At 42.9% G+C, this 16,714-nt stretch overlaps 1 protein-coding gene across 1 annotated transcript in view; it reads right to left on the reverse strand.

The window, feature by feature from the left end:
• Positions 1-2,268: 2,268 nt before the first annotated feature.
• cemip2 (cell migration inducing hyaluronidase 2) overlaps positions 2,269-16,714 on the reverse strand; it is a 112,456-nt gene continuing 98,010 nt past the window's right edge. The window contains 3 exon segments of the mRNA XM_072258109.1: positions 2,269-2,606; positions 5,643-5,752; positions 11,234-11,376. Coding sequence (XP_072114210.1) covers positions 2,416-2,606; positions 5,643-5,752; positions 11,234-11,376 — 444 coding nt within the window. The 3' untranslated portion in view covers positions 2,269-2,415.

Here is a 16,714-nt window from a genome sequence, read left to right on the forward strand (position 1 = left end):
GTCCAGTTCTGCATCCTATCGATGTTCCACTGTAACCTCTGACAACCCTCCAGACTATCCACAACACCCACAACTTTTGTGTCATCAGTGAACTTACTTGTACTTCCTCCAGGTCATTTATAAAAATCACAAAGAGGAGGGGTCCCAGAACAGATCCCTGTGGGACCCCACTGGTCACCGACCTCCATGCAGAATACACACCATCCACAGCCACCCTTTGCCTTCTGTGGTCAGAAAGCAATGTTTTCCTGGATCCCATGCTTCATTACTTTCAGAATGTGCCTTGCACAGGAAATCTTATCAAATGCCTTACTGAAATCCATATATACTGCATCCACTGCTCTACCTTCATCAATGTGTTTTGTTACATTCTCAACGAATTCAATCAGGTTCGTAAGGCATGACCTGCCCTTGACAAAGCTATGCTGACTATCCCTAAACAGATATGTCTCTCCTCAAGATATTCCCTTCCTCAAGGATGCTTTGAGAACATTGTTGAATCATTTCATTGGTCCACCTAGTAAACCTATGCTGTGAGAGGGCATCTTGTGCTTATGATGTTGAGGATCTGTGCAAAGCCCACCTACACCAAATGAATGTAATTAGGGCCTCAGTGCTCATCCTTCCAATGGATTTCTGTGAAAGTAGTATTAAATATCTCAAAGTTCTGAGATCTCTATGCAGGTAAACCATATATCAGAAACGTACACGAAGATATAGATCACTGCTGCTCAATACAAGATTTATGCTGGGTTGTCTTGGTCTTCCAACACCCTTTACCTCATTCAGCCAAAGTGCTGAAGCATTGACAGAGATGGTGAATTTTGTTATTGAAGTACATTCATTGACATACATGAAGTAATCCATATTTTCCAAGGTACTGTGGTTCTTCACTGATGTAGTGTTCTTGTATACCAGGTGTGGAGTGGTGAAGGACCTTTGTATTGTGGACTATTAAGTGTAAAACGTTGTTTCACATGCTTCAGCAATGGAGCATATTCTGCTGACTGTATACCGTAGGTGGTGTAGCTGCAACACAGGTTGAACAGTTTCCTTTTCATCCACTCCAATGGGAAGCTTGTTAGAGGGGAAGTGATTTGGGGTAGAAAAATTGATTAAAATTTTGGGATCATGATGATGATGAAGCCTTGTGTAATGTGAGTGGGTCTGTTGTGGATATTGGTGAAAATCATGGCTTGCAATATCAGCAGGAAGCAAGTGCAAGATGGAGGCAAATTAATGTGGGCTCTTGCTTGATAGGGTCAAAGTCTTTTATACACAGAAGACAGGCGGGAGTGTTAATTCAGACACTATTCTAGCTTAGAAATATAATTCAAGTGAAAAACAAAAACTTATTTCATTTGAGGCTTTCAAAGTCTGCAAAAATGCTAGAAATACATACTCAGATAATCTTTATGTCTACGCTAGTCCACTCTTTGTTTTCTGTACCCTTTTCTGATCAGCTTGTTTCCCCATTTTTCTTGCTCTACTAAAAGATTGTTAACCTGAATTGTGAACATCGTTTTTCCCACTTCACAGATACTGTCTGACGTCAGTATTTTCAGCATAGTCTGCTTCAGGTTTGTAGTTGTAGTTACTGTACCTACATCATTGCTGGATCAAAGTGTTAGAATCCTATGCAGCAATAGTGTGGGAGTTCCTTCACTATATTGACTACAACTGATCAAGATAAATCCACTTGAGATGTGTACGAAATGCTATGTTTGGCAGTAAACCCCCCAATCTGCAGGCGTAAATAACAAATACTTGCATTAACAAGTTCCACCTACATACTACTCTCTTGATAACTTCTTAACAGGTTTATTGCTGACTGATGTAGTAATTCTGTAGTCATATTAATCCTCAATAATTACTCCACAAGAAAATACTATCAGCAGCAAGCCACCAGGCCCACTCGAGCCTGCCCTGTCATTCAGTATGATTGTACCTGATCTATGATGATTTCAACTCTTCTTCTGTGAAGGTTCAAAATATAACTTTATCCACCTTAAATATACCTAATGATTTGAACTCCACTGCCCTCTGAGGCAGATAATTCCAGAGAGAATAAATATCTGTACATCTGGTTGAAATTATTGCAGCTATTGTTCTAGGTTGAATCATTTTGTTGCCATCAGCTGAGGGAAAAAAATACATTAAGTATAATGCACACTAAAAAGATGTAACGTACCCACAGAGAAACAAGCCTAGCATATTTCTGTAAAAAAACTAAATTCAAACTCAGTCCAGGAAGACAAAGATGACAAATTGTTTTGAATCTTTATTTAGAAAGGTCGCATTTATATTTATTATGAAAAAAAACATAGCTAGATGTAGGAGTTGGTTGGAGGGAAAAAAAGACTATAAAACAAGTATAAATAAAATAAGTTAGGTCACATTTACTCAGATTGCTATTCACTGTAAAGCTTTGTGTAGAAGTTCTAGGTCTTTTCTTTGGATGGTATTAACCTTAGTGCAGCCATACTCTTCCATTTGTAGAGGTATGTACTTCTCCAGAAGTGGCAGGCCCTGCCCAGCAGGGCTACTGTAGAGGCGAGTCCACAGTGGGCGAGAGCCCCCTCTGTATCCAAAGAAGGCAATGCTCTCTGCAATATATAAAAAAAAATGTATTGTCACCCACCAGTGCACAACTCTGAATGGACCTTTTAATTCAGAGAAATCCTTCAAATAAGAAAAAACAGTCTTTCATTTGGTGCTCCTTTAACCTACTAAGCTTAGGTAAAGAAACCTGATATTTTTGTTCCTTGGAAAATTGGGCTTGATTCAGTGAAGTTTTATTAACTGAGGCAAAGCAGGAATTGATTCATTTAACATAAATTATGACTAAATCTTTTCAAGCATGGACAAGGTGGGGAAGTTATTTCAGACTAGAGGCAATTGAAGAGTTGCATTTGGAATCGGGCACAAAAATTCTGTCCATGCATTCAGAAAACATGTAACCAGGATACTGACTGCCTTTAGACACAATATTTAAGCAGAGAAACTAGCAATAAAGTGCTTATTAAATGTTTGGAGCAAGCAACCAAAGGCAAATTTCTCACCTACTTTTAACAGTGAGTTGATAAGGTGATGCACATCCTGTCATAACTTTCCACAAAAAATTAGCTTTACTTGTTAAATGTACATCAAAACGTACAATGAAATGCACTGTTTGCGTCAGCAGCCAACACAGTCCAAGGATGTGCGGCGGGGAGAGAGCCTGCAATTGGTGCCATGTTTCTGGCACCAACATAGCATGCCCACAACTTACTATCCCCAACCTGTACATCTTTGGAATGTGGGAGGAAACTGGGGCACCTGGAGGACACCCACAAAGTCACAGAGCGAACGTACAAATTTCTTACAGACAGTGGCAGGAGATCTCGGTGTACGTCAGCTAGATGCAGGATGAACACCCCAGAATGCAGTCCCACGGCAGATCTGATGTAGTTGTAATGTTTCTAGCGCTCTCTAGACTGCAGGTTGTCAGCAACAGTGTGAAAAGTGCACAAGGCACATATTTCAATTGATCTAAAATCTTTTCCAAAATCAAATTGATACAGCACAAGTTGTTTTTATCTAATATTTAAATAATTGAAAGAGATTACTGGCAAAAGCTTGTTTTGATCAAAGTATTAACATAAAAACCCCTGGATATTATTGCTAAGATCACCAACCTGAATTATAATTGTTCCTTGTTCTCAGGTACTGACAGGCTCAGCCTGGGATTTTAACTCCCACTGAACATTTTAATTGTATTTTATACTGTGCTTGTAATAAGCAGTTTACATACAATTTCCAACCATTAAATGCTCACTCAAAATTAACTGTCCTTTATCAAAACTTTTTGTATACTTAGATAGAAAACATTATTTTCAGTTGTGAAGCAATATTCAAAACAAAATCAGGAAAATTTGGAGCACTACTCAATAAATTTGTTTTTATAACAGTTTTGAGCATAACGTAGGACCATGTTCTCTGTAAATATTAAAGCTACTTGGACAGTGATAGGTGGAATAGAGACAAGACACTGCAGATGGTGGAATCTGCAGCAACAAGCAATATGCTGGAAAAACATTATGCAACAAGTCAGGCAGTAACTGTACCACTGTTATTCCAATGCCAGGGCAAAGCTTAATGTAAACTAGAGGGACAGCACCTTGTATTCCACCAGCATTAACATTGAATTCTCCAGTTTCACTGTTGCCTCTGTTCCTTTTCTCTCTCCCGTTGATTGATTCAGTTCCCCCTCCACCCACTCCATCTGCCCATCAGTTTCTCCATCTGAATTCCTTCTCCCTCCAATTCCTATCTGCCCACCCCACTTCCCTTCTTTAACTGCATGCTCCACTTTCCTTTCCTATCAGATTCTATCAATCTTCAGCCCTTTGTTACCTCAACCTTTCACTGCCCAGACTTGTCATTATTCCCACTCTTCCTTCATCACCTGGATCCACCTAGGGGCTTGCCATCACTTGCTCACTACTTTTCCTCATCTATTTACACTGGCCGTCACCCCTCCATCTTTCAGTCCAGATGAAGGATCTCAGCCCAAAATGATTACAATCTATTTCCCTCCACAGATGCTACCTGGCCCACTTAATTCCTCCAACATTTTGTTTGTTGCTAACGTACTTAGAATGTTTGAACATAGTATATTTTTTCTATATTATTCATTCCTCTGTGGGAATGCTGAAAGGAAGACAATCAAATCAAGGTTGGATTGAAAGCCCCATCCCAGAAGCTTGGATATAAAATGGTGGCCGACAGTGACCAATGCAATGCTGAGGGAGTGCTACACATTCAGAGGTGCCATAAATCAAGGGGCTTAGGAGGTCCCGTACATATGGATGAATGCCCTGTGGCCACTTTTCAGGCATGTCTCTCTCCAGTGCCCTGGAAAATATTCATTCCTCAACTATCAGAAAACATTATGGGGCAGCAAGGTCATGTTGTGGATAACACAACACTTTACAGTACCCGTGACCGGGGTTCAATTCCCACCACTGCCTGCAAGGACTTTGTACATTCTCCTCTGGCCATGTAGGTTTCCTCCAGGTGCTCCGGTTTCCTCCCACAGTCCAAAGAGATACCAGTTTGTAGTTTAATTGGTCATTGTAAATTGCCCCGTGATAAAGCTCGGATTTAATCTGGGGATTACTGGCGGCTTGGCTTGAAGGGCCAGAAGGGCCTATTCCATGCTCTATCTCAATAAATAATTATTTAGTTCTATGATATTGAGGGATTTTTCTGTGTGCAACCTGGCTGCACTGTTTCTTACTATATACTGTAGTAGTGACTACCTGTAAACTCAGGTTGTCCCAAGATTATAAAGTTGCACAATTGTTTAGTGTTAAGAGAATACTTTCAACAAATTTTAGAAGAGGTTGTCCTTTGTTGTTCAAGCATCATTCTGCCTGTCTAAAATGTTATATTTCCAAAGCCAATAACAGCATTACCACAGCAACTGCTGTGGTTCAAGGCAGAGGTTGTCATTAACTTCTCAAGTGCAGTTATGGATGGCTGAAAACACCAGCCTCCTTAGGGCACATGCAACTGAAAATGAATCAAAATATACAGTACTTCTCATGAGTATACTGTAAACCGTTTCCAAAAGTGTTTGTTAGAATGAGGACACAAACCTTTTCTGTGAAGTTTTGCAGCTTTTGCAGTGCCCAATGAGACCAGTCTCTCAGAAATGGCATCAATGTCCCCACTGATGGTATCTCTTGAACCCAATAAAACAATTGACCTAGAAAAGGAAACACAATTTACTTTGCCAAATAGAGAGTCCAATAACACGTGACTACCCAGAACATAACAAAAGGAAGTTATTGAACCTCTCTGCAAAGAGGTAGATCATAGGACTTTGAAAGAACATCCAACTTTGCAGCTAGGGACTAAATTAAAATGTAGAACCAAAAAAGGTAATAACATGGGATGTTACCTGAGACACGAGCAAATTGGCACACGACTTAAAGATCAGAGAGCTAAATGCATGGCTCGAAGATGGGTGTGGACAAAGTGGGTTTGAATTTGTGGGACACTGGCATCAGTATTGGGGGAGGGAGCTGTTCTAATCCATCTGAACCATGCTGGGACAAAGCTCCTGTTGAATGGCATAACTAGGGTTGTGGATAGAGCTTTAAACTAAATAGTACAGGGTGGGTTCAACAGCTTGGGAAAGTATGGATAAAATAACGGGAAGCAAAGTGCAGGAGAGGTTATAGAAGTCTCCAGAAGTCAAAAAGAGAAACAAAAGGTTTAGAAAGGGTTAAGAAATTACTTCCAGGTAACAAGACAACAAAATTGAAAAGGTTGGTGAACACAAGACTGAAGGTGTTATCACAGACACGAGAAAATCTGCAGATTTTGGAAATCCAAAGCAACATACACCAGCCCTGAAGAAGGGTCTCAGCCCAAAATGTTGGCTGTTTACTTGTTTCCACAGGTGCTGCCTGGCCTGCTTAGTTCCTCCAGCATTTTGTGTGTGTTGCTGAAGGCACATTTGAATGCATGCAGTGTATGTAATAAGGTAGACGATCTTACAGACAAGGTAGATGATATTATATACAGTGTCGAGAAGTGTACGATCACGCACTTTGGTAGAAGAAGTGAAAGAGTTGACTATTTTCTAAATGGAGAGAAAATGCAAAAATCTGAGGTGCAAAGGGACTAGGGACTCTTCGTGCAGCATTCCCTAGAGGTTAATTTGCAGGTTGAGTCTGTGGTGAGGAAGGCAAATGCAATGTTAGCATTCTTTTCAAGATGACTAGAATATAAAAGCAAGGATGTAATGTTGAGAATTTGAAGCCTTTCAAAGTATTATGAACAGTTTTGGGCCCCTTATCTTAGAAAGGATGTGCTGAAACTGGAGTGGTTTCAAAGGAGGTTCACAAAAGTGATTCTAGGATTGAATGGTTTGTCATGTGAAGAGTGTTTGATGGCTCTGGGCCTGTATGGACTAAAATTCAGAAGAATGAAGGGCAAGCTCTTTGAAACCTCTTGAACAGTGAAAGGCCTTGATAAAGTGGACGCAGAGAGGATGTTTCCTATGGTGGAAGAGTCTAATACCAAAGGTCACAGCCTCAGAACAGAGGGCGTCTTTTAGAGATGAAGAGGAATTTCTTTAGCCAGAGTGGTGAATCTGTGGAATTCTTTTCCATAGGCAGCTGTGGAGGCCAAGTCTTTATGAATATTTAAGGCAATGGTTGATAGACTCTTGATTGGTCAAGGCATGATGGGATATGGGGGGTGGGGAAGGAAGGAGGCAGTAGATTGGGGCTGAGAGGAAAAATTGGATAGGCCATGATGAAATGGTGGAGCAGAGTCTGTGGGTCAAATGGCCTAATTCTGCTCCTATATTTTATGGTCTTATTATCTTGTAGCGCAGTTAGAAATTGGCCCGTATGGCATTGTGGGCATCACATGGATGAAGTAGAATCACAGCTGGAAGCTTATCATCCAAGAATACACAACATATTGAAAAGTCAGGCAGATGGGGGGGGGGGGGGGGAGGAGGAGGAGGGGGGGAAGAGGGGGGGGGAAGAAGAGGGAGAGGGAGGGGGGGGAAGAAGAGGGAGAGGGAGGGGGGGAAGAAGAGGGAGAGGGAGGGGGGGGAAGAAGAGGGAGAGGGAGGGGGGGGAAGAAGAGGGAGGGGGAGGGGGGGGAAGAAGAGGGAGGGGGAGGGGGGGGAAGAAGAGGGGGGGGAGGGGGGGGAAGAAGAGGGGGGGGAGGGGGGGGAAGAAGAGGGAGGGGGAGGGGGGGGAAGAGGGAGGGGGAGGGGGGGGAAGAGGGAGGGGGAGGGGGGAAAGAGGGAGGGGGAAGAGGGGAGGGGGAAGAGGGGAGGGGGAAGAGGGGAGGGGGAAGAGGGGAGGGGGAAGAGGGGAGGGGGAAGAGGGGAGGGGGAAGAGGGGAGGGGGAGGGGGAGGGGGAGGGGGAGGGGGAGGGGGAGGGGGGAGGGGGGAGGGGGGAGGGGGGAGGGGGGAGGGGGGAGGGGGGAGGGGGGAGGGGGGAGGGGGGAGGGGGGAGAGGGGAGAGGGGAGAGGGGAGAGGGGAGAGGGGAGAGGGGAGAGAGACATAGTTCTGTTGATTAAAAAAGAAATCTAATCCTTAGAAGGAAGTGACATAGGATCAGAAGAATTAGACCATATAAGACCATAAGAAAAAGGAGCAGAAGTCAGCCATTCAGTCCATCTAGTCTGCTCCACCATTTTATCATGAGCTGATCCATTCTCCCATTTAGTCCCACTCCTCCGCCTTCTCACCATAACCTTTGATGCCCTGGCTACTCAGATACCTATCAATCTCTGCCTTAAATACTCCCAATGACTTGGCCTCCACTGATGCCCGTGGCAACAAATTCCACAGATTCACCACCCTTTTCTTCGCATCTCTGTTCTGAATGGGCACCCTCCAATCTTTAAGTCATGCCCTCTCATACTAGACTCCCCCACCATGGGAAACAACTTTGCCACATCCGCTCTGTCCATGCCTTTCAACATTCTTCTGAACTCCAAGGAATACAGTCCAAGAGCAGTAAAACATTCCTCATATGTTAACCCTCTCATTCCCAGAATCATTCTAGTGAATCTTCTCTGTACCCTCTCCAACGTCAGCACATCCTTTCTTAAATAAGGAGCCCAAAACTGCCCACAGTACTCCAAGTGAGGTCTCACCAGTGCCTTATAGAGCCTCAACATCACATCCCTGCTCCTATACTCTATTCCTCAAGAAATGAATGCCAACATTGCATTCGCCTTCTTCACCACCGACTCAATCTGGAGGCTAACCTTAAGGGTATCCTGCACGAGAACTCTCAAGTCCCGTTGCATCTCAGAACTTTGAATTCTCTTCCCATTTAAATAATAGTCTGCCTGTTTATTTCTTCTACCAAAGTGCATGACCATACACTTTCCAACATTGTATTTCATTTGCCACTTCTTTACCGATTCTCCCAATCTATCCAAGTCTCTCTGCAGACTCTGTTTCCTCAGCACTACCGGCCCCTCCACCTATCTTAGTGTCATCAGCAAGCTTAGCCACAAAGCCTTCTATTCCATAATCCAAATCGTTGATGTACAACGTAAAAAGTGGCCCCAACACGGACCCCTGTGGAACACCACTGGTAACTGGCAGCCAACCAGAATGGGACCCCTTTATTCCCACTCTCTGTTTCCTGCCAATCAACCAACACTCTAACCATGTATGAACTTTCCCATAATTCCATGGGCCCTTGTCTTGTTTAGCAGCCTCATGTGCGGCACCTTGTCAAAGGCCTTCTGAAAACCCAAATACACAACATCCACTGCATCTCCCTTGTCTAGCATACTTGTAATTTTCTCAAAAAAATTGTAATAGGTTTGTCAGACAGGATTTCCTTTAAGGAAACCATGCTGAGTTCTGCCTATCTTGTCATATGCCTCCAGGTACTCTATAGCCTCATCCTTGACAATCGACTCCAACAACTTCCCAACCACCGATGTCAAGCTAACAGGTCTATAATTTCCTTTTTGCTTCCTTGTCCCCTTCTTAATTAGCGGAGTGACATTTGCAATCTTCCAGTCCTCCAGAACCATGCCAGAATCTATCGACTTTTGAAAGATCATTGCAAATGCCTCCGCAATCTCCACAACTACTTCCTTCAGAACACGAGAGTGCATTCCATCTGGTCCAGGAGATTTATCTACCCTTAGACTATTCAACTTCCTGAATACTTTCTCTCTCGTAATTGTGCCTGCGCACATTTCTCTTCCCTGCCACCCTTGAGTGTCTGGTATACTGCTGATGTCTTCCTCGGTGAAGACTAATGCAAAATACTCGTTCAGTTGCTCTGCCATCTCCTTATCTCCCATTACAATTCCACCAGCATCATTTTCTATCGGTCCTATATCTACTCTCGCCTGTCTTTTACTGTTTGTATACTTGAAAAAGCTTTTAGTATCCTCTGATATCATTTGCTAGCTTCCTTTCATAGTTCATCTTTTCCCTCTTAATGACCTTCTTAGTTTCCTTTTGTAAACTTTTAAAAACTTCCCAATCCTCTGTCTTCTCCACTAATTTTTGCTTCCTTGTATGCCCTCTCCTTTGCTTTAACTTCTCTTGTCAGCCACGGTTGCATCCTTTTTCTATTCAAAAATTTCTTCTTTTTTGGGATATACCTGTCTTGCACCTTCCTCACTTCTCACATGAACTCCAGCCACTGCTGCTCTGCTGTCCTTCCCGCCAGTGTCTCTTTCCAGTCAACTTTGGCCAGTTCCTCTCTCATGCCACTGTAATTTCCTTTACTCCACTGAAATACCGACACATCGGATTTTGGCTTCTCTTTCTCAAATTTCACAGTGAACCCAATCAGGTTATGATCACTGCCTCCTAAGGGTTCCTTCACCTCAATCTCTCTAATCACCTCTGGTTCATTACACAATACCCAATTCAGTACAGCCAATCCCCTATTGGGCTCAACAACAAGCTGTTCTAAAAAGCCATCTCAAACACATTCTGCAAATTCTCTCTCTTGAGATCCAGTGCCGACCTAATTTTCCCAATCCACTCGCATGTTAAAATCCCCCACAATTATCATAACACTGCCCTCTGGGTAGAATTAAGGAACTGCAACCGTAAGAAGACCATGATGGGAATTTATATTTAGGCCTCTGAACAGGATGTGAGGTACAAATTACAAAGGGAGATAGAAAAGGTATGTAAAAATAGTATATTATGATGGTCATGGGGAATTTTAATATGTAGGTAGATAGGGGAAAATCAGTTTGGTACTGGATTCCAAGAGAAGAAATTTATAGAATGCCTATGAGTGAAATGCGGGGGCGGGGGTGATTGGTGTGTCTGACTCATGGGCAGATGGAGGTAGAGATAGAGAAAATGGTAGGTGGAGACTGAAGAGGGTGCAGGTGTTGGAATCTGGTAAGTGGAACCAGATAAGGATGGACAGACTGAAGAGGATAGGAGGCACAGTAGGTTAAGTGTGGGGTGATAGGCAGATGGAACCACGTAGAGGGGAATGAAACAGGAGAAGGTGGGAGTGCTGAGTGTTTGGGGAAGAAGGGGGGGGTGTGAAAGAACCAATGAATCAGGAGAATAAGATTTACCCCTGCTGATGGGCATACCAGACTGAGGTGACTTATAAAATGCACCATGGACAATTAGAATAGGCAGTGATTTCTGGCATCGAGAGGTACCCAAATTAAAACGAACAGCTATGTTCTCGTTGTCTTACCTTTGTGAAATCCCAGTCTCCAGATAATGGGCCATCACTGCATCAGCTTTGGAGAAAGATACATTTTTGGTAACCGTTCCATTGCAGGCATCGACTGTAACCATGAAAAATCTCTCCGAGAATGGGAACTTGGTGCCATTCACCTACAAGCAAAGCATTTCATTTATTGGAACTCATTGAAGTAGTAACATGTGCTGTAGATACAGGAGAATTGGTGCATGTACTTGACAGAGATTTCTAGAAGCACTGGATAAGCTGCCACAAATTTCCATACCAAAGATGATTGCAGAAAGACAGTTCACACTGTAAAAGATATTATCGTGATACAAGATTGATTGCCTAACATAAAATAGAGGAGCCAAAAATGGATCTTTTTCTGTGCCACAGGACTGGACCCAGGGTGATGACTTGGATGAAGGCACTGAAAGCATGGTTGCTAATTTGCTGGTGACACAAAAACAGGCAGGAAGGCAAATTGAAATGGACATAAGGAAATCACTAAAGTTATAGAGATAAAGCTAAATGACTGGGCAAAGATTTGGCAAATGGAGCATAATGTGAAGAAATGTAAAATGTCTACTTTGGCATGCAAGATCAAAAAAAAACAAACAGGCCATCAAAATGATAAGAGTTCCAATCTACAGAGGGCTCTGGGTGTCCTGTGTATGATTTGCAACAGATTAAACACAGGTACAACAAGTAACTAAGAAAGTTAATACGTTATTCTTATTATGTGGGAAATTGAATAGTAAGGTAGGGACCTTTTACTTCAATTATATAGGGCTTTAGTGAGGCCACTTTTGGAGTACTATATTAATTTTCATATTTGAGGTGAAATATTTCCGCATTTGTACGTCATATATGGTCCTAGACCAAGGCTTGGAATAGTTGTTTAAGAGAAAACGTTGGACAGGCTAGAATAGTATCTGAAGTTTAGAAGAGTGAATGGGGACTTGATTGAAATAAGAGATCATTAGTGGTCTCAACGTGTGGATGTGGAGAAAATGTTTCTTCTTAAGGTGGAATCTGAAAGCAGAAGTTACTGTTTTCTAAGCAGGTTGAGTATTTAGAACAGAAGAGGTGAATCATTTTCTCCCAGAAAGTTAGAATTTGTTAGAACGACTTTGAATATTTTGAGAGCAGAAAACATAGTCATAGAAAAGTGCAGTATAGAAACAGCCCTTTGGCCCATCTAGTCCATGCTGAACCATTTAAACTGCCTAGTTCCATCAACCTGCACCCAGACCATAGCCCTCCATATCTCTGCTATCAATTTTGAAATTTTGCACCCCTTGTGCCGGCAGCTCATTCCACACTATCATGACCCCCTGAGAGAAGAAGTTTATCTCATGTTCCCCTCAAGTTTTTCACCATTCAGCTTTAAAACCATGACCTCTAGTTGTAGTCCGACCCAACCTCAGTGGAAAAAGCCTGCTTGCATTTATCCTATCTGTACCCCTCATAATTTTGTATACATCAAATCTCCTCTCACTCTTCATTGTTCCAGGGAATAAAGTCCTAACCTATTCAATCTTTCCTTATAACCCAGATCCTCCAGTCCCAGCAACATCCTTGTAAATTTTCTCTGTACTCTTTCAACCTTATTTACATCTTTAAAGTAGGTAAGTGACCAAAATTGCACACAATACTGCAAATCAGGCCTCACCGTCTTATACAACTTCAACATAACATCCCATCTACTCTACTCAATAATTTGATTTGCTTTCTTTATGACCCTATCTACCTGTGATGCCACTTTCAATTAATTATTCCCTATCCCTTTGCCCTACCACATTTCTCCATGTTCTACCGTGTAAGATCTACCCTAGTTGGTCCTACTGAACTGCAACACATCGCACTTATCTGCATTAACTTCCATCTGCCATTTTTCAGCCTATTTTTCCAGCTGACGCAAGCCATGATAGCTTTCCTCACTGTCCACTGCACCTCCAATCTTGGTGTCATCCAGTTAACTACATTATCATCCATATCTTGATATAGATGACAAACGACAATGGACCCAGTACCAATCCCTGCAACACTAACTAGTCACAGGCCTCCAGTCAGAGAGGCAACCATCTACTACTACTCTCTGGCTTCTCCCATAAAGCCAATGTGTAATCCAGTTTCCTACCTCATCATGAATTCCAAGCAACTGAACCTTCTTGACCAACCTCCCATACGGGACCTTGTCACATGTCTTGCTAAAGTCTATGTAGACAACATCCACTGCCTTACCTTCATCCACTTCTTGGTAACTTCCTTGGAAAAACTCCAAGATTGGTTAGACATGACTTACCACACACAAAGCCATGCTGACTATCCCTAATGTCTATCCAAATTCTCATACATCTGATCACTGAGAATACCTTCCAAAAACTTTTCCATTACTGATGCAAGGCTCACCAGCCTATAATTTTTTGGTATATTCTTAGAGCCTTTCCTAAATAGTGGAACAAAATTAGCCATCCTCCAATTCTCTGGTACCTCACCTGTTCTAAATATCTCTGCTAAGGGCCCCGTAATTTCTGCACTTGCCTCCCACAGGGTCTGAGGGAATACCTTGTCAAACCCTGGGAATTTATCCACCTTAACTTGCCTCAATCCTATTTAGGGTCCATGACCTCACTGCTGCCTCACTTCTATAGACACTATGTCTGCCTTCCAAGTAAATACAGATGCAAAAAATCAATTTAAGATATCCCCTGTCTGTTTTGGCTCCACACATAGATTACCATTCTGATCTTCCAGAGGACAAACCTTTTGCTCTTAATATATCTGTAGAATCCCTTAGGATTCTCCTTCACCTTGTCTGCTAGGGTAACCTCATTCTTCTTTTAGCCCTCCCAGTTTCTTTCTTAAGTGTTCTCTTGCATTTCTTATACTTCATAAGTACCTCATTTGTTCACACCTGCCTATACATGCTACATACCCCTTTTTCCCTTAACCAGGACCAATATCTCTTGAAAACCAATGTTCCCTGAACCTGGTATCTTTACCTTTTATTCTGACAGGCACATACAAGCCTTGTACTCTCAAAATTTCATTTTTAAACGGCTCCCACTTACCAAGTACACCTTTGCCAGAAAACAGCCTGTCCCAATCCTCACTTGCCAGATCTTCTCTGATACCATCAAAACTGGCCTTTCTCCAATTTAGAATCTCAACCCATGGACCAGACCTATCTCTTTGCATATTCACTTTGAAACTAATGGCATTATGATCACTAGATGCAAAATCTCCTGCAGTCCCATTCCCCAATAGGAGGATCAAGTATCGCACACTCTCGCATTAGGACTTCTATGTACTGATAAAGGAAACTTTCCTGAACACATTTGACAAACTCTATCCCATCTAGTCCTTTTACAGTGTGGGAGTTCCAGTCAATATGTGGAAAGTTAAAATCACCTACGATAACAACCTCAAAGTTGCTGGTGAACGCAGCAAATCCCTTACTCACTCTTCCTTCAGTTAGTCCTGACGAAGGGTCTCGGCCTGAAACGTCGACTGCACCTCTTCCTAGAGATGCTGCCTGGCCTGCTGCGTTCACCAGCAACTTTGATGTGTGTTGCTTGAATTTCCAGCATCTGCAGAATTCCTGTTGTTTACGATAACAACCTTATGTTCCTTGCAACAGACTGTGATCTCTCTACAGATTTCTTCTTCTAAATCCCTCAGACTGTTGGGTGGTCTATAATATAGCCCCATTAACATGGCTGTTCTTTTTTTATTCCTCAGTTCCATCCATAAAGCCTCACTAGGGAAGTTCTCCACTATCCTGACTGAGTACAGCTGTGACTTTTTCCCTGACTAGTAACACCACCCCTCCCCCCCTACTCTGTCGCATTTATAACAACAGAACCCCAGAATATTGAACTGCCAGTCTCGCCTCTCCTGCAACCAAGTCTCACTAATGGCTACAATATCATAATTACAAGTGTTGATTCATGCCCTGAGCTCACCTGCCTTTCCTATGATACTTCTTGCATTGAAATACAGCAGCCCTGGACATTCGTCACACCATGCTCAATCTTTTGATTCCTGACTTAGTCCGAGGTCTTCACAACATCTTGCCACTATTTGTTCTAGCACCTTGATTCCCATTCCCTGCAACTCTAGTTTAAGCCCCTCTGTGCAGCAATAGCAAATCCTCCCGGTAGGTTATTAGTCCCCCTCCAGTTCAGGTGCAATCCGTCTCTCCTGTACAGGTCACACCTTCCTGGAAGAGAGCCCAATGATCCAACAATCTGATGTCTCCCTCCTATGCCAACTCCTTAGCCATGTGTTAAACTGTATAATCTTCCTATTTCTGGCCTCCCTAGCCCATGGTAGGGTAGCAATCCTGAGATCACAGCCCTGGAGGTCCTCACCTTTAACTTAGCACCAAACTCACCAAATCCACTTTGCAGAACTTCAATACTCTTCCTACCCATGTCATTGGTACCAACATGGATCACAACCTCTGGTTGCTAACCCCCCCCCCACTTAATGCTGAGGACTTGATCTGGGATGTCCTGTCCCTGGCACCTGGAAGCAGTACCCAAAGTGCTGTTGAGGGGATGGCCACAGGGGTACTCTGGCCCGGTTGTTTAACCCCTTTCCCCTTCCTCACTGTCACCCAGTCTCCTGTGTCCTGCACCTTGGGTGTAACTACCTCTCTGTATGTCCTATCAATCCCCTCAGCCTCCTGAATGATCTAGAGTGCATGCAACTCCTTAATACAGAGTGTTAGAAGCAGCAGGTTGGCTGCCTTGCACGTGCAGTCATCAGGGACACTAGAAGTCTCCCTGCCTTCCCACATCCTACAAGAGGAGCATTCAACTATCCTGCCTGGCCTCCCTACTTCTTTAGCTGTGCAAATATAAAGTAAACAAATAAATAAACTGGGTGAAAAACAATCTAGCTAGAGCTCTTTCGCCTTCTCTCACAAACCTCAAAGAGCTAAAACCTCAAACAACCACTCTTAACACTGTCCACTCCAACAAAGGCCAACAAGAACACTGACCCTGGGGAAGCAATGGGATGCAAGGCTACAATGCATGGATAGGACTGTAGAGCAGAGGTTGCAAACAGATTGGCCATGATCATAAGAAATGGTGAAACAGTCTGAAAGGGCAGAGTTCAGTACTCCTGCTAAAATATTTGTATAGTCATAAATGTTCACCACAACTGGTAGATATTCAAGATCAAAAGAGTGAGCGTCTACTTTCCTGTAAAATCTTTCCTGGTTCTTAAACAGGTTTATGGCACCATTCTCCTTTTGCCTTGAGTGTACACCAATCCATCAGCTGCAATGTTTAGCTAAGTGACCCTAGACCACAACCGAGAGCACCACTGATTAGTATTCCAGCTGTCACTGCTTTCTCCATCTTCATTGTGACATGGTGCCAGTACTTAATGGAGAGGGACTCCTTGTAATTACACTCCTCTCCCGTGAATATAAACATTAGTATTAAATCTTCTCTCAACTTTTACTCCTCT

This window comes from Mobula birostris, chromosome 5 (genome assembly GCF_030028105.1).
Source record: "Mobula birostris isolate sMobBir1 chromosome 5, sMobBir1.hap1, whole genome shotgun sequence".
In the NCBI taxonomy this organism is placed as follows: Eukaryota; Metazoa; Chordata; class Chondrichthyes; order Myliobatiformes; family Myliobatidae; genus Mobula; species Mobula birostris.